The 23,068-nt window shown below is 34.3% G+C and overlaps 1 protein-coding gene across 7 annotated transcripts in view; it reads right to left on the bottom strand.

Annotated features, from left to right (window-relative positions):
- CNTLN (centlein) overlaps positions 1 to 23,068 on the bottom strand; it is a 268,476-nt gene that overhangs the window by 56,814 nt on the left and 188,594 nt on the right. For 5 of the 7 annotated variants that reach the window (XR_001514051.1, XM_015564722.1, XM_015564724.1 and 2 more), the window contains 4 exons: positions 21,396 to 21,934; positions 15,862 to 16,042; positions 11,113 to 11,206; positions 10,792 to 11,015 (listed from right to left, as the gene is read on the bottom strand). Coding sequence is in view for 6 of the 7 variants with exons in the window: in XM_015564722.1 (XP_015420208.1) it covers positions 10,792 to 11,015; positions 11,113 to 11,206; positions 15,862 to 16,042; positions 21,396 to 21,934 (1,038 nt within the window). In the remaining variant the exon portion in view is untranslated. The remainder of the gene's footprint in view (positions 1 to 10,791; positions 11,016 to 11,112; positions 11,207 to 15,861; positions 16,043 to 21,395; positions 21,935 to 23,068) is intronic. The other 2 variants (XM_015564723.1, XM_015564725.1) reach the window with 1 other exon arrangement.

Raw genomic sequence — 23,068 nt, 5'->3', positions numbered from 1 at the left:
TTGTATACTTTTCTTTATAATATATTCAATAAATAGGTGGAACACAAAAAACAACAAAAAAACTAAAGTATGTGAAAATTACTAAAAAAATTACCTTTCATGGCATAGAGTAAAAAATTCTTTTAAAAAATAAGAGATTTATAAGATATTTTTCATGTTTCATTTTTAAAAGTTCCTTTTATAACACAAAAATTTCACATAGGAACTTCTTCCATTGTCCCTCACTTCATTTTCTATTTTGAATTAATATCTTCTGTTTATCACATTCTTTCAAGGTTTGACATAATAGAGTAGCCACTCAGTAAACTATCTGAATCTCAGTGAGTTGTACTATGTGATTCATATAGATCTTTAGGAAAAAAGTAGTCTAGAGTTCTTTTTATTTTTATTAATGGAACTTGTTTCTCTGCTTTTCTCCTGTATCAGAGATTCTCAAAGAATACATACTGCCTAGATATGTATTTTGGCACTTCTGAGTACGACAATGATTGACACTGAAATGGATGAGAGCCAGGAACACTAGATGTACTGCATGTGTAGCACAGAAACTGCCCTGTATCCTGCATGACTTCTAAATTTCCTGCCAATTATTCATGTAGATGAAAATATGTGTATATAAATTAAGGGAAGACTAAAAATGAGAAAGAGAAATCCCTTTCTTCTCTGGTGTCTAGGCCATAAGGCACAAGATAATTATGGCTCTGTTATCACATGGCCAGTATCCACAACCATGGAGAAAGCTAGTCTGAGAGGAAGATATGTGAGATAAAGAGAAACATCAAAGATATTAGAATGTCTGGTTCTGGTTATCACTACTCTTCCCAAGTCTATTCTCTTCAGTTCATCATTTGACTTTTGTAAGCTTTCTTTTTCTTATGTTAGTTTGAGTTCAGTTTCTATTACTTGCTATCAAGAGAGGTCTGCTAATAAAGCGTTCTGAGAGAAGTCCAATAATCTTTTCTCAGTCATTTTCTTTTCGATTCCTCTATGGCATCTGACACTGTTGACCAACTATTCTCTTTTTCTTTCTTTCTTTTTTTAATATATTTTATTGATTTTTTTTTTTTTTTACAGAGAGGAAGGAAGAGGGATAAAAGAGTTAGAAACATTGATGAGAGAGAAACATCGATCAGCTGCCTCTTGCACACACCCAACTGGGGATGAGCCCACAACCAAGGTACATGCCCTTGACCGGAATCGAACCTGGGACCCTTCAGTCCACAGGCCGATGCTCTATCCACTGAGCCAAACCAGTTAGGGCTATTCTCTTTTTCTTGTTAAAAATGTTCCCTTCCTGTTCCTGTATTACAGCACTTTCCTACCTTCTCCTTCTCTGACTCCTCTTCTACCCATACATCAGATACTCCCCACCCCAAACTTAACTTGCTGCAACGATTTGCTCCACCTCCAGCACTCTTTCTCTGGAATAATGACATCAATATGTTTCTTTCTTCATTTTTTTTGGGGGGGGGGAAATATTTCAAATATGTAATAGATATTTAAAGAAAATATAATGAATGTCTATAAATCAACCACTCAGCAAAGACAATGAATTACCAAATACATTTGAAGGCCATGTATCTTTCTCATCTGACTCACCAGAAATAATCATTATCCTGAATACCTTTGATGTTTATAATTCCTTTACGTTTCTTTACTCAAAATACTTATTTGCAAAAAGCACTCTGCAATTTTAAAACATTCCTTTTTTCACATTTTCACATCTCTAAATTTTATACTCAAATATCCTACTGTTCACTTGATACCTTCACTTCCGTGACAAATTACCACTTGGTTACAATGATAAGTTTTCATTTATTTCAGCCCCTAGGTATTTACATTTTTTGGCAAGTTCTAATGTTCATTTATAAGGATATTTGCTATGTTTTATCCAACTTTCTTGGTATGCTTTCATATGAGTTTCCCCCACACAATATTTAGTATATTATATTTTCACAAATATACTATATCATCTACTTTCCAGTTGCTTTAATTAGAATCCTGGTAGATTTAATTGCTCTAGGGTAGGGCATTGGGCATACTTTTTTTTTTTTTTAAAGCAAGTGAGGTAGCATGCAGTTAGGGTTGAGAACCACAACTCTACCAGATTACTGACTATTCTCAACAAACTGCATCTCAACTTTTGCCTTTTAAAGTTTTCCATCTTTTAATGGCTTTGTTCCACACACACAACTTTCAAAATCAACCAAATTTTAAGTGTAAGGCCAAATGATATTTTTACTAAATAATGACAGCAATAAATGACTGTATATTCCATCTACTACATGTACATATATTATACACACATAGATGCATGCACACCCCCACACACACTCACACACTCCAACCATGCTACATATATCACGATTTATTTATATTGTGATACTCATGTCCAACTCCCCTATTTGTACCTTTTATAAGACAAGGACCATGTTTAATTTGTAGTTATACATCCCATTATTCCAGTGCTTTCCATATGTTAGGTGCATTAAACTGAATTGTAGCAAACCACATATATCTATCAATGTGCAAACCAAACTCTACAATATATGCATATTTAAATATAATAATCCCACAGTGAGAAAAATGTTATAATTTGTCATTTCTAGGCATGTTGCTTTTTTTGTTTGTTTTTTATTGATTTTTTTACAGAGAGGAAGGGAGAGGGATAGAGAGCTAGAAACATCAATGAGAGAGAAACATCGATCAGCTGCCTCCTGCACAACCCCACTGGGCATGTGCCCACAACCAAGGTACATGCCCTTGACCGGAATCAAACCTGGGACCCTTGAGTCCTCAGGCCGATGCTCTATCCACTGAGCCAAACCGGTTAGGGCTACTCATGTTGCTTTTTAATGAGACATACTTACCTGAAAGTATATTGATGCAAAGAATGAAAACACTACTAAGAATATATTACATAGGAATATAGGAAAACGCTACTGCACAATATATTATAACACTGTTCATTATAAACAGTTGTTCAGGATACATTTTCTTAATATTCTCTGTGATAAGATTGCAAGTGCATCTGAAAACAGAATATAAGTATGATTATATAGCACAGAGTATTTTAAATGATAATAGTTCCTTACAAAGTCTAATATAGGACACATATATTCTGTTAATAAATATCACTTTTTTCATCTAGAAGATGTAGGAATAAGACAGTCACGTCCAATTCCACCTGGATTCTCAGCACAGATCCTGGTTTTTGCACAGTTTACCTTACGAACATGATCCAAGTGACATTTCACAAATTCCTGGATAAATGTTGCTACACTCTGCTAGGAGAGAGACAGGCTATGCCATGCACAGATCAATAATAGCACTGTGTTTCATCAGCCTCAAAATCAAAAGTGCTTCATCTGGCAAAAGCCATGGCCCTGGAGAATCTGATATATATAAACTGAATATCCTACAAGAAATGTATACTATATAAGCTATTGGGGTAGAATAAAAGAAAAGTCTCAAAAGAGTTCTCTAGGCCATATTTTGTAAAGCACCCTTCCCTAACTTTTGGAAATACTGTCATGCCTCCTTTTGTTACACAAAACAATGGGAATTATATAAAGAGGGAGAAATAGCCTTGGGGGATAAAATGAGCATCCTCTTCTTTTAGAAAACATATAGGGCCATTGTGCAAGTCAGGGTTCAGAAGATTAAATACCTATGTAACTAGAAAGGTAACGTAAGTTTTATGGGTCTAGTAGGATTTGCCACAAACAGGAGATGGTACACCCCATTCTCACTGAAAGCACCATACCACTACATTACTAACTTTCATATCAAAATCATACCTTCCAGCACTTTCATGACACTATTAATCTATTAGCTGGTTTGTCCACTTTTTAGTCAGCTCCTTCAATATCATCAATGCCTTCACTTCCTTAATGTGAATGGATATTCATTCTTGACATATGTATATCTGGCTCTTCCACTTCTAACCTTCAGATTCACTATCCAGTTCCTAATCACAAAAGCCTATAGTATACTTCATTTACACGTCAAATTACTACATCAGACTTACTAGATTACAACAGAATTCTTCCTTTATTTTATGCTAATCTTAGAAAAAGAAAAGGCTCTGGGAAATGTTGCATATAGGAAATGATACATGAACCAGGCTTAAAAAATATGCATTATAATATAAGTGACTTGGTAAAACTCCATCCTTTTATTGAGAATGTGCTATGCTCTGCGAAAGATAATGTTGAGAGAAAGAGAAGACTCGTTCTGCCACAGACTGGGAGAAAATATTTGCAAAAGACATACCTGATAAAGGACTATTATCCAAAATATACAAAGAACACTTAAAACTCAGCAGTAAGGAAACAAGCAATCCAATTTAAAAAATGGGTGAGAGCTCCAAGCAAATACCTTACCAAAGAAGATAAGCAGATGACAAATAAGCATCAAAAATGATGTGAAATATCATGTCATCAGAGACATGTAAAGTAAAACAATAGGATATCACTACACACCTATTAGAATGGCAAAAATCCAGAATACTGACCACACCAAATGCTGGTGAGAATGTAGAACAATAGGATTCTCACTCATAGCAGGTGAGAATTCAAAATGGTACAGACTTTAGAAGACAGTTGGTGGTTTCTTAATAAACTAAACAGATCTTACAATATGATCCAGCAATTACATTTTTTAGTATTTACCCCAAAGCACTGAAAACCTATGCGTACACAAAAACCTGCAGAGAGATGTTTATATTCTTAATTTCCAAAGCATGGAAGCAATCAAGATCACCTTCACTAGGAGAATAAATAAACTCTGAACATCCAAACAATGGACTATTATTCAGCATTAAAAGAAATGAACTACTGTCCAGCTGGTGTGGCTCAGTAGTCAAGCATCGACCCATGAACCGGGTAGTCACAGTTTGATTCCTGGTCAGGGCACACACCCAGGCTGGAGTATCGATCCCCAGTAAGGGGTATGTAGGAGGCAGCTGATCAATGATGATATTTCTATCCCTTCCTCTCTCTCAAATCAATAAAAAATTTTTTTTCAAGAAATGAACTTCTGAGCTATGAAAAGACATAAGCACTTAACCTAAAGTGCTTACTAAGAGAAGAAAGCCAATCTGAAAAGCATCCATATTGTATGATTCCAACGATAGCAATATCTCATTTTATTGCACTTTGCTTTATTGTGCTTCTCAGATGTTGAATTTTTTACAAATTGAAGGAAGACCCTTCACCAGCTAGAAAATTATGATTTGCTTTATTGTATTATTTGTTTTATCATGGTGGTCTGGAACCCAACCCTAATATTTGTAAAGTATGCCTGTATATAACATTCTTGAAAAGGCAAAACTATGGAGACAGTTGCCAGGGATTGGAGAGGGGGATAAATAAGCATAGCACAGAGGATTTTTGGGCAGTGAAATGGATACATGTCATTATACATTTGTCCAAACCCAAAGAATGTACAGCACCTTAAGGCAAAATATGGACTTTGTGTGATGATGATGTATCAATGTAGATTTGTCAATTATAATACATGTACCTCTCTGGGAGGGATATTGATAATGGAGGAATGTATGCATGTTTAGGGGCAGGAGATATATGGGAAACCCTGGTAGCTTCCCCTTAATTTTGCTGTAAACCTAGAGCAGCTCCAACAAATTAAAGTCTTAATAAAAATATACAAATTCACTGTTTACAAGTTCTACCTTCTGAAAAACACTAGAACACAGTCCAGAACACTAGAACACAGTCCAGCCAAGGAAATCATTCCCTTTCTTCTGTTCTTTTAATAACATGTTCCTCATTTCCATCTGAGACCTCTCCAGAATGCCCTTAATGTCCAAAACTCCAGTATGCAATTCAAAACTCTTCCAGAATCTACCCATTATCCAAAGTTGCTTCCAAATTTTAGGTCTGTTAAAATGCCACCCAACTCCCAGTACTAAAATCTGTATTAATCTACTCAGATTGCTATAATCTATACTAATAAAAGGGTAATATGCTAATTAGACAGGACATCTTCCGATGTCCTTCCAGACAAAGCCATGGTGGCGGGGCCCATGGCAGAGGCAGTTAGGGGCGATCAGGCCAGCAGGGGAGAGCAGTTAGGGGCGATCAGGCCAGCAGGCAGAGTGGTTAGGGACAATCAGGTAGGCAGGCAGAGGGGTTAGGGGCAATCAGGCAGGCAGACAGGTGAGCAGTTAGGAGCCAGTGTTCCTGGATTGCTCACAGTGATTGGGCCTAAACTGGCAGTCAGACATCCTCCAAAGGGTCCCGGATTGGAGAGGGTGCAGGCCGGGCTGAGGGACCCCCGCCACCCCGTGAAGGAATTTCGTACACCGGGCCTCTAGTCCTATATAATAAAAAGCCCAGAGACCAAAACAGCAGAACGACCACTCAACCAGTCACTAGGAGGTGCACTGACCATCTCTTGGTCCCTTTCCCTGGCCATCAGGCTCCGATCTCCTGATGGCAAACTGGGAACCGGGGTAGGTAGTGACAGGGGTTGGGACTGGCAAGCGGGCAGAATGCTGACCTCTTGGTCCCTTGCCCTAGCTGGCAGGCTCTGATCACCCGATGGTGAATGGGGACCCAGGGGTGGATGGCAGGGGATGCAGGCGGTGCTAGACCAAAGCTCCCACCCCGCCGGTCACCTCACACACAGAGGGTGACCCACGGCAGGGCTGGGGCTGGCGAGTGGGTGGAATGACCGACCTCTTGGTCCCTCACCCTGGCCATCAGGCTCCAATTGCCTGATGGCAAACTGGGAACCCGGGTGGGTGGTGGGGGTGAGGGTGGGGCAAGCTGCCTGTAGCCAGGGAAGATGGCCCTGATTGCAGGCTAGGTCTAGGGACTGCACCCGTGCACGAATTTCATGTGCCGGGGTGCTTTAAAAAAACACAATAATTTCTTACAATTCTGGAGACAGGAACTATGAGCTCACAATGCCAGCATGGTCCAGTTCTGATGAGAGTTCTCTTTCTGGCTTGTAGACAGTTACTTTCTCACTCTGTCCCCCCACGGTGGAGAGAGAGGGAGCTCTGGTGTCTCTTCTCATCTTATTCAGTGGTTCTCAACCTTCCTAATGCCGCGACCCATTAATACAGTTCCTTATGTTGTGGTGACCCCCAACCACAAAATTATTTTCGTTGCTACTTCATAACTGTAATGTTGCTACTGTTATGAATCATAATGTAAATATCTGATATGCAGGATGTATTTTCATTTTTCGCGACCCACAGGTTGAGAACCGCTGTAAGGGCACAAAGTCCATCATGAGGACCCCCTTCCTTATAACCTCACCTAAAACTAACCACTTCCCCCCAAATCCCTCTCCAAATGCTATAACACTGGGGACTAAGACTTCAATATATGATTGGGGTGGGGATAATTCAATCCATAACGATAATACATCCCTTGAAATGCATTTTGTTATTAAATAAACACAGAGAATAACACAGCTCATACAAATGAATCATAAGGATTATTCTGTTTTTCTAAACACAGTATTTCAGGAGAGAGCTTTTTAGAGAAGAAGTATTACAGTATGTAAAATTTCACAAATATTTACATTTGTTATCTATCAGTTGATATATGTATATAATTACTTGCTACTTAAAATAAAACATTCAAAAGAAATTCTAAAAGGTGCACTTATGGGCAAACTTCATTTTCCTTTTTAATATGGATTCTGGTAGTTTGCCTCTGTGAGTCAATGCTGTTTACATCTGTATGGTGACACAGATGTGACTATAAAGGAGTTTCCATGGTCATAATACACTTAAGTAGTATTATTGGAACAAAAAAGGTTGACATTTCATCTTGCTATTCTTAAGATTAGGACTCATTTTCCAAATGTTTCAGGTGAAATATGAGTAACTCTCTTAAGTCAAAGAAATGAGCATTCAAAGTAGAAAAGGTAGTCAATACTCTTAGCTTTAATATATTCCCTATTCATTTTTGCAATAGAGAACTGAATATGTAAGGAAAAGAACATACATTGTTTTAATTAGAAACTAACTTTAATGCCATTAACCTTAAACATATTTACTTTGTCAAGTTTAATAATAATTGAAATGTTTCATGTAATCGTATATTACTTACATACCTAAAAATGTTACATGGCTCTTACAATTCACCATAACATTTACCTAATAACTTTTATCTCAGCAGTAGGCTTTATTAATTTGAATAATAATTTTTATTACATTATTGTTACTGATGAATTATCAGCAAAATACTGATGAATTATCAGCAAAATTCATATAGTACTACTACTTGTCTTTTATTTTCCTACTTAAAACCAATATTTAAAAAATGTTTTACTGAGATATAAATTCACATTCCACACTATTCACTCATTTAACGTGTACAAGTCAATGTTTTTAGTATATTCACAAATATATTCAAATATGACCATAGTCAATTTCAGAACATTTTCATCACTTTAAAAAGAAACCTTACACTTTAGCAGTAACTCCTATACTCCTCTATCCTTCCCAGTTCATAGCATTTAGTAATCTACTTTCTCTCTCTTTCTGTGTCTATTCTGGGTATTTCACATAAATAGAATCACATAATATGTACTCTTCTGTGACTTGCTTCTTTCACTAGATTTAATGTTTTTAATGTTCATCCATATTGTAACATATATCAATACTTCATTATTCTCTTGTGTTTTCACAATATTCCCTTGTATGCATATATCAGAATTTATCTACCCATTCCTTAACTAATGGGCATGTGTCCTCCAGATTCCTAGGAACGTGTCAGAGCCATTCAAAACTCTTATGAATATCTCATTCCACAGCTTTTCCTTTTAAGCTATTTAGTTAATATATTGCTTGACCTAAACTAGAATCCATCCTCTCAGGCCAACTAAAGTTTAAACAATTGCCTGTAATAGTTTTTGGTAACACCATGTCCTCCCCACTGCTCCCTCTTCTCCCCCAGGAAAAAGACGGTTCACACTGAAAGCAATCCCAGTCATCTCTTTACAGCGGGCTATCAAGGAACCATCAGACAGGCCAAATGATGACAATTATTTGGGAACAGAGCTTTGAAAGTGCTCCAGCTCCATTAGGTTTCTTTTAGAAGTTGCCAGGTTGCTGCTGAGCTGGGAGAGTGGGGATGGAACTAAGGCAAATTAAAATGCCACAAAGTTTCCTGTTTGTAGTTGAGTTTTTGTTTGTTTGTTTATTTGTTTGTTTTTAATAAACTCTCCCCAGATTGTTGCAAGTTCCTGGATAATTTCTAGTTTCAGAGAGGAATGTAAGTGTTCCTCAACGTTCACAAAGTCTCAATAAAATGCTTTATCGTTTTCATGTAAAATACTTTTATTTGATCTTCAATCATTTTATAAGAAATCCATGTCTTAAAAACTTGTAGCTTCGAGTCATCAATTAATTGCCTTAAATATTACATCAAAACTTAGAAGACTAGATTCTATACCCAATGCTATGAAAATGTTGACTCTATTTTTGCCTGTTTTTATTGCTTTTATGGAGGAGTACATTTTCAAATTCCTACATTCTACAACATGGAAAACTTTGAAAATATAATGCTAAATGAATGAAGCCAGACACAAAAGTCACGTATTGCATGACTCCATGTACATGAAATATCTAGACTAGGTAAAACCACACAGACAGAATATAGATTAGTGGTTGCTCAGGGCTAGGAGAGATGGTGAAATGGAAGAATGATAGCTAATGGGTAGAGGGTCTATATTTGAAGTTATAAAAATGTTCAAAATTGATTTTGGTGATTGTCACACACATTTTTCAATATTGTAATAACCACCGAATTAACTGAGAGAATTGTATGGTATGTAAACTATGTCTCACTGAAGTTATTACAAGAAATAATGGGTGATTTCAATACTTCACTTTCAATAATAGATGATAGAAAATCAGCAAGGATATGGAATAACTGAATGTCATTATTAACCAACATATATATAAAGAACATAGATCAAGTTAGGATATACGGCTACTTTGAAATAAAGCCAAAACACCTGTTATTAGTATACAAGTATAATATTAAGTCCTTTATAATTAAAACATTTCTGAGTATTGCTTGAATTAAAGCATTAGATGTTAGAAGTAGAGAATCTATGTATAATTTAAACATTTTGTGATTGTGATTTAAAAATTATTTTCTAAAATGTGTGAAAGAATCCTTCTGTCTAACAACAAATTTCCAAAATTCATTCCTTATACAAACAAATGCCTTTAGGAATGGAGACTTAAGAAACAATCTTTTCTTTTTCATTTGCTCTAAGATTAAATATGATAACCAGCAATAATGTATAATATATCTAAAAATTGTTACCGAAAACTCAATTCACCTAAATAAAAGAATCACAAATAAGTTATAAGAACATATTAATATATGTTTAAACTAGTATTTGAAAATAGGAACTGAGGCAATTGCCAGTTAACAATGTAATTTATAATGATAAATTCAAACTTTTATACATGGGCAAATGGGCAAGCTATATGCATTTATATAGCCTGCATTTAAAATCTAAAATATAATGCAAAGAATATATAAAAATGATAGATGTCAAAAGGAATGCTAGTAAAATATTTGTCTTTTTTATTTGGAGTTATCTTCCTGATAAAGGTTGTTCCTTAATATGAATTTATTCAAGAAATCTAGATATTAAACTAATTATATTAGTTAGTAGTGCCTAGAAAATTTTTTAACTCATAGATATGTCTAACACAAATATGAACCAAACAAAACATGTAAAAGGAAATATATACTTTTATAATATAGATTATAATTTATTTCCTTTTACCTTTATTGTCTGTCTGCTTGTCTGAAATCGTTGATCAGATACTTGCTGCTGATGAAGGAGCTTTTCATTGACTTCTTTATATTCTTTAATAGACAATTCTGCTGTTTTTTTGGCATTCTGAAGTACACTGTTTTGTTGCTGCAAGGATATAATTCTTTCTCGTAATAAAATAACATTGCTACTTGATTTCTGGGCAGATATATTTTTTAATTTTTCTCTGTTAACTGAGAAAATATAACTGTTATATAAATAATGTTGTTCATAATATTTTTAAATCACATTAAATCACAAAGACACTATTAATTACATATGCATTCTTACCTCTGGTAGGACCTGTTGTATGTGAACTCTTTTGAATATTACCATTCTTCTTTGGAAAAGCTGGCCTTTTGGCATTCTTGTAATGAAAATAATCCTAAATGTGAAGGTTTCATAGAAATTAGATTGTTACTCAAAAATATCAAGTAAGCTAACATGATAAATATTACTTCTTCACTTGAAAATATATTTGTTTATGCAGTTAAAGGCCTAGACAATAAAATTCTATAATTGATAACAGAACTCATAAATGAACATAATGCGTACACTAAAACTGCCCTAGGGGGCAGAAGATACAAATACAAAAGTCAACCACAAAGCAGTACTAGTAATTTAACCTAAGGACCATTTGTAAACCTAGGGGGAAATACAGAAAAAGCAACAAAAATAAAATATTTAATAACTTATTCTCTGGGAATCTAGGTTTCTTTTCTCAAATACTGTTTTCTGACTGATGAACTCCTTCTGGCAAATGAAGCTAAAATAATGTTGATGATCATAAAGCAAGTTTTCTTGAAGCTGCATGTTTTCCTCATGACATTTCAATACACTAAAGTTAAATAAAATAAAGCTATGTTGACTTTTGTTCCAAAATATCTCATCAGTTTAAAAAAGCTTCCCCAAAGCAAAATTTTAAATAGACTGTTTCAAATATTTTAAATCCTAATAATAAAATATGTGATCTTGTTTAAGACTTTCTTGGCTGGGGAAAGGAGCAATATTAATCTAGACCAGTGGTCGGCAAACTCATTAGTCAACAGAGCCAAATATCAACAGTACAACGATTGAAATTTCTTTTGAGAGCCAAATTTTTTGAACTTAAACTATATAGGTAGGTACATTGTTATTAACTTAATTAGGGTACTCCTAAGGCTTAGGAAGAGCCACACTCAAGGGACCAAAGAGCTGCATGTGGCTCGCGAGCCAGTTTGCCGACCACGGATCTAGACTAATCTAAACTACTTCTTTAAAAAATATTATTTTTCAAAGATCCCAACTCAGGAACAAATAAATAATTATAGTAAAAATTAAAAGAAAAAGTAAATTTGGCCCAATGTTACTTTGACAATGAGCCCTATATTGATGAATACATAAATAATATTATATTATATACAAGGAATGGTTCTAAAGTAATTAAACTGATTTGTTAACACAAATACCAAAAACCCCTATCTAAGGGTTATTTTCCTTTGAAGTAATTATTTTCCTTTAAACTATATGTCATCTCTCAAAATATTTTTGAAATGTCTTTTGAACTTGTCCTCATAAACAGTATATAAAATGTATTTTTTAAAAGTTTCATTGCTTTACTAAGATTCAATTAATATTTAAGTGCTATTATTAAGCATTGTAAAAAGATCCAAAACATGATTATCAAATTTAAATATTAGTCACTAGACTTATTATCAAATTAACTAGAACTAAAATAATAAGGACTTCAGAAAAAATTTCATACTTTGAAACAAAGACAGTTAAAGTATGTTTGTAATATGGTAAATAATAAGAGAAATTCTAAGGCCAAAAATGAAGTAAAGCAGGAATCAAGAAACAACAAAATACAGAACAACTGATAACCCCTTGTGACCTTGAAATTCTATTTAAATAGCAACACAGACGGGAAAAAAAGCCTAGGTCCAAACTCAAACTGATAACTTTGAGGTAACAAAGCTAAGACATTGTGTAACAACAATTGTACTTTTTAATGCTGAGCAGTATTCCACGGAATGGATGTATCACAGTTTAACAATTCAGCTAATGAAGAAAGTTTTAGTGGTTGCCAGTTTTTGCTTTTTACAAATAAAACTGTTATGATCATTCATGTATAGGTTTTTTTTTTGTAAACATAAACTTTCATTTTTGTGGAATAAGTCTCAAGTGTGAGATGGCTGGTTTGTATGAAAGTATATGATTACTTTTTTGAAGAAACTGCCCACTATTTCTCAGAGTGCTGTACCACTTTATAGTCACACAGAAATGTATGAGAGATCCAGTTTCACTACATCCTTGTCAGTATTTGGTATATTCACTGTTTTTTATTTTAGCTATTCTAGTAGATGTGTATCCTCACCTGAGAACATGCTTTATTGATTTTATTTTTAAAAAATCTTTATTGTTGAAAGTATTACAGATGTCGCCCATTTTTTCCCATGAACCCCTTCTAGCCCGTACCCACTTAGCATAATATTCTCCAGGTACCTTCATGCTGTCTCAAAGGGTAAGAGATAATTCTTTTTTACTGCTGCATAGTATTCTATGGTGTAAATGTACCACAGCTTTTTTTTTTTATCACTCATATACTGATGGGTACTTGTTGGTACTTGTTTTATAGAGAGAGAGAGAGAGAGAGAGAGAGAGAGAGAGAGAGAGAGAGAGAGATGAGAGGGAAACATTGAGACTGGTTTCCTCCAGTACCAGCCATGTCCTGAGAGCCAACCTATAACCTAGGTATATGACCTGCCAGGAATCAAACCCACAACTTTTTGGTGTATGGGATAATGCTCCAACCAACTAAGCCACACAGCGAGGATTCATCAGGGTCTTAATCTGCATTCCCCTAATTGTTAATAATGTTGAACATCTATACACACACACACACAAACACACACACACACACACAAGTACATTCCCCTAATTGTTAATAATGTTGAACATCTATACACACACACACACACACACACACACACACAAGTACATATGTATACATATATATATGCTTGTCATCCATTTTTCTTTTTTGGTGAAATGTCTGTTCTTATTGTTTGCCCATTTTCTAACTGGATTATTTTATTTTCTAATACTGATGACATTAGAATTAAGATGTTTTCTTCCTTGACTCATAGAGACCAAGCAGACAGGTCTGGTGGGAAGGGGAATTGTTGGGGAGTGGGGGGAGGTATTGAGCAAAAAAGAAAAAAAAGAGAGAGCGAACTCACAGACATGGACAACAGTGTGGTGACTGTGGGGGGTGGGGAAGGTGGAAGAGGGCATAGAGGGAATAAATGGTGATGAATTAAATTAAATTAAATTTAGAAAAATGTTCTGTTCCTTAAAAACTACAGCAAGACATTTTCAATATGTATAACCAACCAAAGGCTCCAATATAGCAGATATAAGAACTTCTACAAATAAATAAGAAAAAAAACAGACAACTCATTTTTAAAATGGGCAGAGAATTGAAGAGGCAATTTACTAAAAAAAAACCTTATGGTCAATAATTATGAGAAAGTATTTAACATCTCATCAGTAATTACGAAAACATAAACCCACAATGATATACCTTAACGTACATATAAAAGTGCCTAAGATGAGAAATACCAACATACCAAGTGTTGATGAGGAGCAGTAAATTTTTCAGATTCTGCTAGTAGATATAACAAATTGGTGCAAGACTTTTAATTATCAATTAAAATCTTAGAAAAACATAACCTATGGTATAGTAATTTCACGCCTAGTATTTCATTACAGAAATGCCCACACTTATGCAATAGAATACATGTACAAGAATATTCATTGGAATATTATTTGCAAGAAAGCCAAACTGAAGCAACCCTAAATTCAGCAGAATGGATAAAATGAAGTATAGTCAGACAATGAAGTATAATATACAACAATAAAAGTTAATGAACTCTACCCAATACTGAACAAAAGAAGCCAGGCATAAAAGAAGATATATTATACAGAATCTATAAAATTAAAAAATAGATAAAATTAAGCATAATATAACGATAAAATAAAGTAGTTGGGGATTAAATTAAAGTTAAAATAATGGTTATCTTTGGGGTTATAGAGAAGTTCTAAGATTTTCAAATCACAATTGCTACAATTTGGTCAACATTTGTTTTCTGACTACAAACAATGTATACAAATTTATTCAGAGTAGTTCATACTATATTATTATATGAATTGACTATGAGTTACTTTTATTTACAAACTCATTGTGCTATACATAAATGACTGCAACTAAACAAAATTCCCACCTGAATAATATGTGGCAAAATAGATTTTACAGAGATATCTATAAAATTTATCTATTTACCAATCAATCAATGAATCAGCAGACACAGCATATAATGCTTCATCTGAACTTTATTCTGGTGGTAACTAAAAGAAACTTTTGTTATCCTTGAACTTTTTCTTCCAAAGTTCTTATGAGACCTCAAAAAATAAACACTTTTGAATCTAATTTTAAAAGAACCCTATAGGTTAATTAAAAGATGATATTTTTACAGCAAAATTATTTTTCCTGTTTTTCACTGATTTATGCTGAATACATAAACCTTTTGGTGACATGATGTATCCATAGTAAGAACTAATAAGTTGTTTGAAATACTAATTTTTTGGAACATTAATATTTTAAGATTTAAAACACTTTGGAAAATTAGGTAAATTCTAGAAATTAATACATTTAGTTAAACTAAATAACTTTATCATCACAAAGGCTAATAAAATACATAAATTTCTATGTGTGGTATATACCTGAAAATAATACCACTTTTAATTTTGGGCTGAGATATAAATACCTTAAGATTTGTATTTAGGAGGATAATACCTATTTCCAGTTTATCTATACAAAAAATAGTAACAAATTGGAGTTGAAATTATTAATAAGTGTGTATCTGCACTACATATTTCCAAGACAAGTTCATTTTTAAGGATTCACATTAAATCAGTGGCAACAAAATTTGATTTAAGTAATGAAGCATAATATAAAATTAAAAACATAGCTTATAATTAAGAAATATGTGTATATACCTTTTGGGTCTTGCCATCTGTATTTGAATATGTTTGTACTATTCTTTTTCCTTGCATGTGGCTGTCTTCTATTTGATCACTTTCTTTCTGGTCTCTTCCATCTTCTATAGGACTTATTTTCTGGGATGTTTCTACAATAATTGTTCCTAAATTTTGAGAGGTCTGTATTTCAGAATCACTGCTTTTGGGAATAACAGGGGAACATAAAATCAAGAAGAGTTGTTAAATGTATCTCTTTTAAGTTCAAGACCAAATAATACTATAGCACAAACTGCATTTAACCTGGAAGTTTAATTTGAGGACTTACTGGTTTTCAGTGGTAAGAAAGAAAATTAGTCTAAATATATTTTAGAAAATTATAAAATCTCATCAAGAAATTCGATTATCTAGGATCAAATACAAACTAGCATCATTACTATAGTATTTCTATTGCTTCTTAGGCAGCAGCAGTTTGACCACTTCCAGAATTGGTATACTCACTGCTTTCTGAGCCAGGGCAGAAAGTTTTAACATTCCTAACAATGTTTCCCCTTACTCTAGAACAAAATGTGAATTCCTGAGGCTTTCTCCCATTTATCCCAGTTTCATTTCTTAGGGCCATTCATCATTCAATAAAATACTTGTTAAGCATCAACTATATGCCAGGTACTTTTCTGGGTATTAGTAAGTGAATAAAGTAGATGAATATCCTACTCTTATCCTAGTGGATGGGGGGCAAGGGGCAGGCAGGTAATAAATAAAAATAAGTAAAATAAATAGTATGTTAATAGAGTGTGTTAAAGAGAAAACATAAAGCAAGGAAAGAAGATTTAGAAGTGCTGAGGTTGAGCAGAACATACAAGTAAATCCAATCCCTTTTCTACATGGATAATCTTCTAACTATTTAAACACACTTATATGATGCTTGAGACATCTCTAGCTTTTTCATATTTTTCCAATATGAATGCTTCTGAGATTCTTTCTCACCCTGGTCACTCTTGAATGTGTTCCAACTTATTTTGATGAAGCTTTATGTGCAGAATTAATTTCATAATCAAAGTGTACTATGAGAAGTACTTAGTAAACTCCTGGTAGGTGCAGACTAAAATTGTGTAAGCTTCTCTGGCATGTATATTGTACTGTAGACTCATACAGGATTTAACAAAGCCTCATAAAATATTTTTATGAACACTGCTGCCAACTCCCATATTTTCCCCAATGTATAGTTGAGCAAATAGCATTTTATAGCTAAGTAAAGTACCCTGTAGTCTTGTGTATAATTGTATCTTCCTAGTCTATTGAGATATTGGAGATTTTGATTCACTTTTATAAAATAGTTTTCAACCCTTTCAATATCATATTATCCACAAATTAGATTAATATATTTGCTAAACTTGTTTTTCTTATTTAAGGTATTAACAACTCCTGATTATCACCCATTACTGAATGGACATTGATAAAGGTAATTTGTATATTGGGACCCACAAGATGAAGGATGCCCCAGTGGCAGGGCCCATGTCAGATCTCTAAACCTAAGTTAGCCACACTTATGGGCAATGCCTCCAAGGGAAAACAGAGTTTTCCATCCCAAAATATGCCTTTTGGAATATTGATTATTTTAAGCTGGTCATTTTCAAGAAAGAAAAAAAATCAGGAAAAAGTTAGAACTTCCCTCTTTCTGCCTGAAAGAATGTACATAGAGAACCTCCTCCAGTAAGGAAGATATGATCATAGATAACTGTAGTTTAATATGAATTAGTGTGTGATACACAGGGAAGAACCTCGCAAGGCCTGTTTGATTAAAGCCCTCACTGTGTCCCATTGTTACAGATGGCCCAGCAAACATTTATTTACCAAACATTTGCTTTTCAATCTCCATGTGAACTACCTTTATTCCCTTTGAAGTCCCAAACTGCAACATCCATATTCATATGGAACCCTCATATGTACATATGTAACATATTTAGACATTTTCTCCTGTTAATCTGTCTCATCTCAATCTGATTACTAGTCCAGCTGGGAGAATTTAGAATGGTAAAAGGAAAATTAATTTTTCCACCCCACACTTCACTGTCAAGGAAATCTAACCTACCCCAATCACAATCCTTCAACTCAGCTTTAACTTACCTTGGAAAATAAGATGTGCTAGCCTTATTAGGAAATACTCAACCTCCTAGCCAATCATTCCCTGTTCCTTCCTTGCCTCTTCTAATGCTCTATAAAACTCTCTCTTGTCAAAATTCCCTCAGGAATAGTGCTCCACTGATTGTTAGGCTCAGTAACCCACTAATTCACGGGTGTTGTCCCCTGAATAAAGGACTTTAACTCATTACTAAATTGTATTATTTTTGTCATTTGACAGCATACACTTATAATACTAAGCAGCTATAGGAAATAAATACTAATAAGGTACTAATTATACAATACATTTATATATAAAGGATAAAGTTCTATTTTTCTAAGTATCCAAGTAAATTTCTTACATTCCAGATTATGAAAAGCTAAAATAAATAGAATATTCTGAAGTCCTTAGGCTCCACTGTGGGATTTCTAATTGTTGAAGAATTCTTTGCAGCTGAATGATTCCTAAGGATTTTCTGTCAGGCAAGAAATGGAACACTAATCCTCACAGTATAAAATTGAGTTTCACTGCTCAATAACTTAAATGACAACACTATGTTTTAAGAGACAGTGTGTGATATATCTCCCCAAATGTGACCTTCTGCACATGCATTAATATCATAAAATTAGAATTGAGTGTATTATGTAACTTTCATATACGTATTCATACATACATACTCACACATGAGTAAAGTAGACTGCAATATTATGAAGAGTGTGGTAATACCAACTGGATGAGATATAATTCGTAGCTGAAACTAGAATTTCCTTGAAGACATAAATAAGTGTTTAGTGGGTTTTAAGATAAATAGTATTTTTTCTCTAACTGCTTTTTGAGAACAAGGGGGAAAACCTTAGAAGAGGTCACAAAGAATAGAAATGCAGATTTGGTCCTTCTTCCATACGTTCATAATCTGCCTGATGACAAAGGGTTTGACCCAATGATCATTTTAAAAGAGTGGTTTCAAAACTTCTCTGCATATTGGAATCGGCTGCCATGGTCGGCAAACTGCGGCTCACGAGTCACATGCGGCTCTTTGGCCCCTTGAGTGTGGCTCTTCCTAAGCCTTAGGAGTGCCCTAATTAAGTTAATAACAATGTACCTACCTAAATAGTTTAAGTTTAAAAAATTTGGCTCTCAAAAGAAATTTCAATAGTTGTACTGTTGATATTTGGCTCTGTTGTCTAATGAGTTTGCCAACCACTGGGCTAGAGAGTTTCAAAAATACTGAAGCTTGTATCCCACTCCAAAAGTTAAGAATGAATTGTAATTTTGGAATTTTTATGAGATCCCCAAGTGATTCTAATATGCACACAAGTTTGAGAACTACATTTTAAGATAAGTTTCAGTTCTATGTCTATGCTTAAGAAAACTACCTAGAGACATCCTGAGGGGACCAAAGTTTTGTCATCCCTAAATGTGACTTTTGTGATATTGATTTTAAGCTGGTTGTTAAGAAACAAGATTCAGAAAGAACCTGTGATCCTCCACCGTTATGCCTAAAGGAATTCAGATAGAAAAACCTGCTTCAGGAAGAGAATCTTAGCATATTCACCTTAGCATATTCACCTTAGAACATATGAATTACCACATATGTGAGAGACAGGAAGAAATCTAGCAAAGTCTGTTTCCTTCTGTGTCCCACTATTTCTGGATGGCCCAGCAAGAATTTGCTGACCATATGTTTGTTCTTTCTCATTCCTGTTAATCACCTACTTCCTTGGAATCACAGACTCCTGCCCCACTTCTCCTTTGTCCAAAATAGCACATAAGCTTCACTTGTTCAATGCCTTTTAGGTCTTATATCTTATGATATGCCCCGCGTGTACAACCATAGTAATAAATCTTGGATATTTTCTCCTTTTAACCTGTCTATATTAATTTGATTGTTAGCCCAGATAGAAGAACTTATAAGGTAGAAATAAAGTTATATTTTTTGTATCCTCCCTTCCCCCAATCCTAAATCTAAAACATACCAGTATTCAGGATTTTAAAAAAAATACTTAGGAAAATAAAAGGAAATATATGCCATTATAAAACAAGACAAAATTGAACCATTGTAATTAGCTAGTTATTAATAACAAGAAAGGAGCAAAGGGAAGGCCAGATATTACAAACATGTCATTCAGACAGTTTCATCAGAAGCTACAACTTTACATTCTGCAGGGGTCCAACAAAGGGATGACTGACACATGCCCAGTAAAGCTGGGATGACCAGGGAAGGTGCCTGCTCTCAGTCACACTTGGGCCTTGTATGACTTTGGCCTTAAGGGGCTCTTTTGTTCCTGCTTCCTTCCATTCACCGACGGCCATATGGACCCCATACATAATGGACCAACGGATTGCAACTGGTCTGATGCTAAACTGGGAAGGAAACTCTGGATGCTGGCTTTGATTTTAGCTTAACTGAAACCCCAGCTATACTTCTATGACTGGACAAAGGAAGGGAAATGGGACTTTAGAAGCCCATGGAATTAATTAATTAAAAATCACTCATTCTCCCATATGAATTTCAGAAAATTCTTTTTCTCTGGATATCATAAGAACTTCACCCCCAGCAACACCCAGTGGGGAAGAGGACCCCACTTCATCTGGAATCAGAATTATAGAAAATTGTTTAATTTGTCTATTAACAATTCTGACAACATTAACTTCTATGTAAGTCTCAAAGAGGTGTCTATTATCCATTTATCTTTGTGGTTACTGATGTGCTTCAAGTGCACATATGAATGTATAGCCAAAGATAAGGGAAAATATTATAGATTTTTAGTATTCTCCTGTTGCTACTCACTAGGAGTTGTATAATTTAAGACTAGGAATCTGCAGAGCTATAACTTTAAAGAACTAAATTTTAACCATCACTCAATTAAAGTTAGTACAATGACTTTGCATAATACATACATGAAATAATTAGTGAAGATGGTTCTTAATTTAAAGGATGTTAAACAGCTTGTAGACATCTGGTAACAAGCTGAAATGGGTCATTCAAAATTTATCTAACTAAATTAAGGGGGAAAATGTTTCTCCTCCCAGGTTGGCATGTCACAAGATAACTAAACCGACTTAGTAGGCCTGCCTGGGAATCCTTAGCTGTCAGTGTGAATATGCAAAGGGCCAGCAAATTAAATCAACCTGCCAAACTGTCAATTTCAAGCCTCATGACTGCATGAAAATAGCATCACTGGAAGAAATCAAGCATTGCCTTCTTTTGGGTTTCCTGGCACCTATTCAAATACTCATGCAGTTGTGGCTAATTTTGCATGCAAATTTTAGTCAATAAGCTCAGAACAAGACCTCCCAAGATATTTCAAAGGATCTGACAGTATTTTTTCTGAATACCAAATCGACAGTAGTTTAAATTCAATCTCCATTTGCTGGTGCTTTACATATGCACAGAGTCCCCACCACAGAGCTAAGTTAATGAGAGTCTTACCTGCTTTCACTCACATCCTCCCAGTCCTTGTCCTTGCTGAGGTTCTCAAACACATTGCTCATAACCTTGATGGAGTGATTGAGAACAGTGTGGTAACGACCCACAGAGCACTTCTTCTTGGCGGCTTTAAATTTAACCTTGGTAGTGGTTGTTTTACAATCAGACTGCCCAGATCCTACTTCTGTGGTGTCCATCTCAGATTTAGCTTCGTCTACTGAGTGCTGCAATTTCTCCATTGAATTCATCGGCTCTTCTTTTTTATTTTTCAACACATTAGTTTCTGCCACTTGTCTCCTTAGGGAAGTGACTTCTCTCTTGAGCTCACTGATTTTTACTTGAAGTTCAGCTTTGTTTTTTACTGCATCTTTACTCCCTTTTTGTAGTTGTTCTAGCTCTTTTTCTCTGGTCTCTGCCTCTTCTTGCTGCTGTTTTAAGAGGGATTTCAGGAAATCATTTTCTTTTATTAATTTTTTATTCCCTTCTTTTAATTTTCTTGACCTTTTCTCAAAAGATTTTAGCCGATTTTCCAACTCAATGACCTAAACAGAAGAGTTTAATTTATTCGTTTCAAAGTCAAAACCCATAATCTATTATATTTTATTACCATGTCTTAGTTAAGTAAATAAAATTACATTAAGGACAAGGACAATATAAATCCAAACTACTTAATTTCTCAGGTACATTCTAAAATGTAATACAGTCTAAAATGTAGTAATACAAAGGACAGATGGTAAAAGAAGTTACAATTTTATACAAAGTGACACAAAAATGTGTGCTAATAAACTTAGCTGAGTTTTCTGAGATCCTAAGTGCTTTAGCAATATAATCTACTCATTGTGAATAAAATTTTTTTCAGAACAAAACAATTTATACAAAACAGGCACATAGAGAAACTTTATTAATAAAATAACATTCTTTAATATTTAACAATCATATGAAAAACTGATGGCCTATTTATGAAATAATTATGAAAGATGCTTATTGCTAAATTATAAAAATATAATTTTCATAGTCTAAGGTCCTTAGTTTACACATAAAAGAACATTTTACCAAAAAAAAGCCTGCAACTTTAAAGTATGATTATTTAAAGGCTGCATATGAATCAAATTTTTTCATTTATTTCAATAGACAGTGTTCATTGAAGGACACAAAAATGACAACATCCTGACAAAAAATTTCAAAACCTATTTGGAAAGACACTTGCATAAATAAAGCTAATAAAGGATAGGATCTAAGTGCCATAAGTTTGAGTAAAAACAAAGGAATTAATTCTAAGCAATGAGTTCCAATGAGGAATTGATTTCAATTTAAATCTTGAAAAACAATCACTATTGTTTGGAAAGTAAATTTTTATCATTTATAAAAGACCTCTTCTGATTATCTCCCCATGTGAGATAAAGAGAACCAACAATTATCTTCCCAGAAGAGGAAATGGAGGCTCTGAAAAGTGAAGTACCACATAAAGGTAAATATTTCCTAGTTTAATCTGGATTTCAAATTCAGGATTTTTGCCTCTCCCACTGTTATACAAACCATATAGGGGAAGAAGAGTTACATATATATGGGGTGGGTCAACTATACAGTTTATAGTTGTATGTGAAACAGAGTGTATTCTTATATTATTATTAACTATTGTATTATTTTCCATGCTTTTGTCCCACCCTATATATGGA

The sequence above is a fragment of the Myotis davidii genome, unplaced genomic scaffold (genome assembly GCF_000327345.1).
Source record: "Myotis davidii unplaced genomic scaffold, ASM32734v1 scaffold197, whole genome shotgun sequence".
NCBI lineage: Eukaryota > Metazoa > Chordata > Mammalia > Chiroptera > Vespertilionidae > Myotis > Myotis davidii.
The sequence above is the reverse complement of the archived record's forward strand: the minus strand, read 5'-3'. Positions and strand labels throughout refer to the sequence as shown.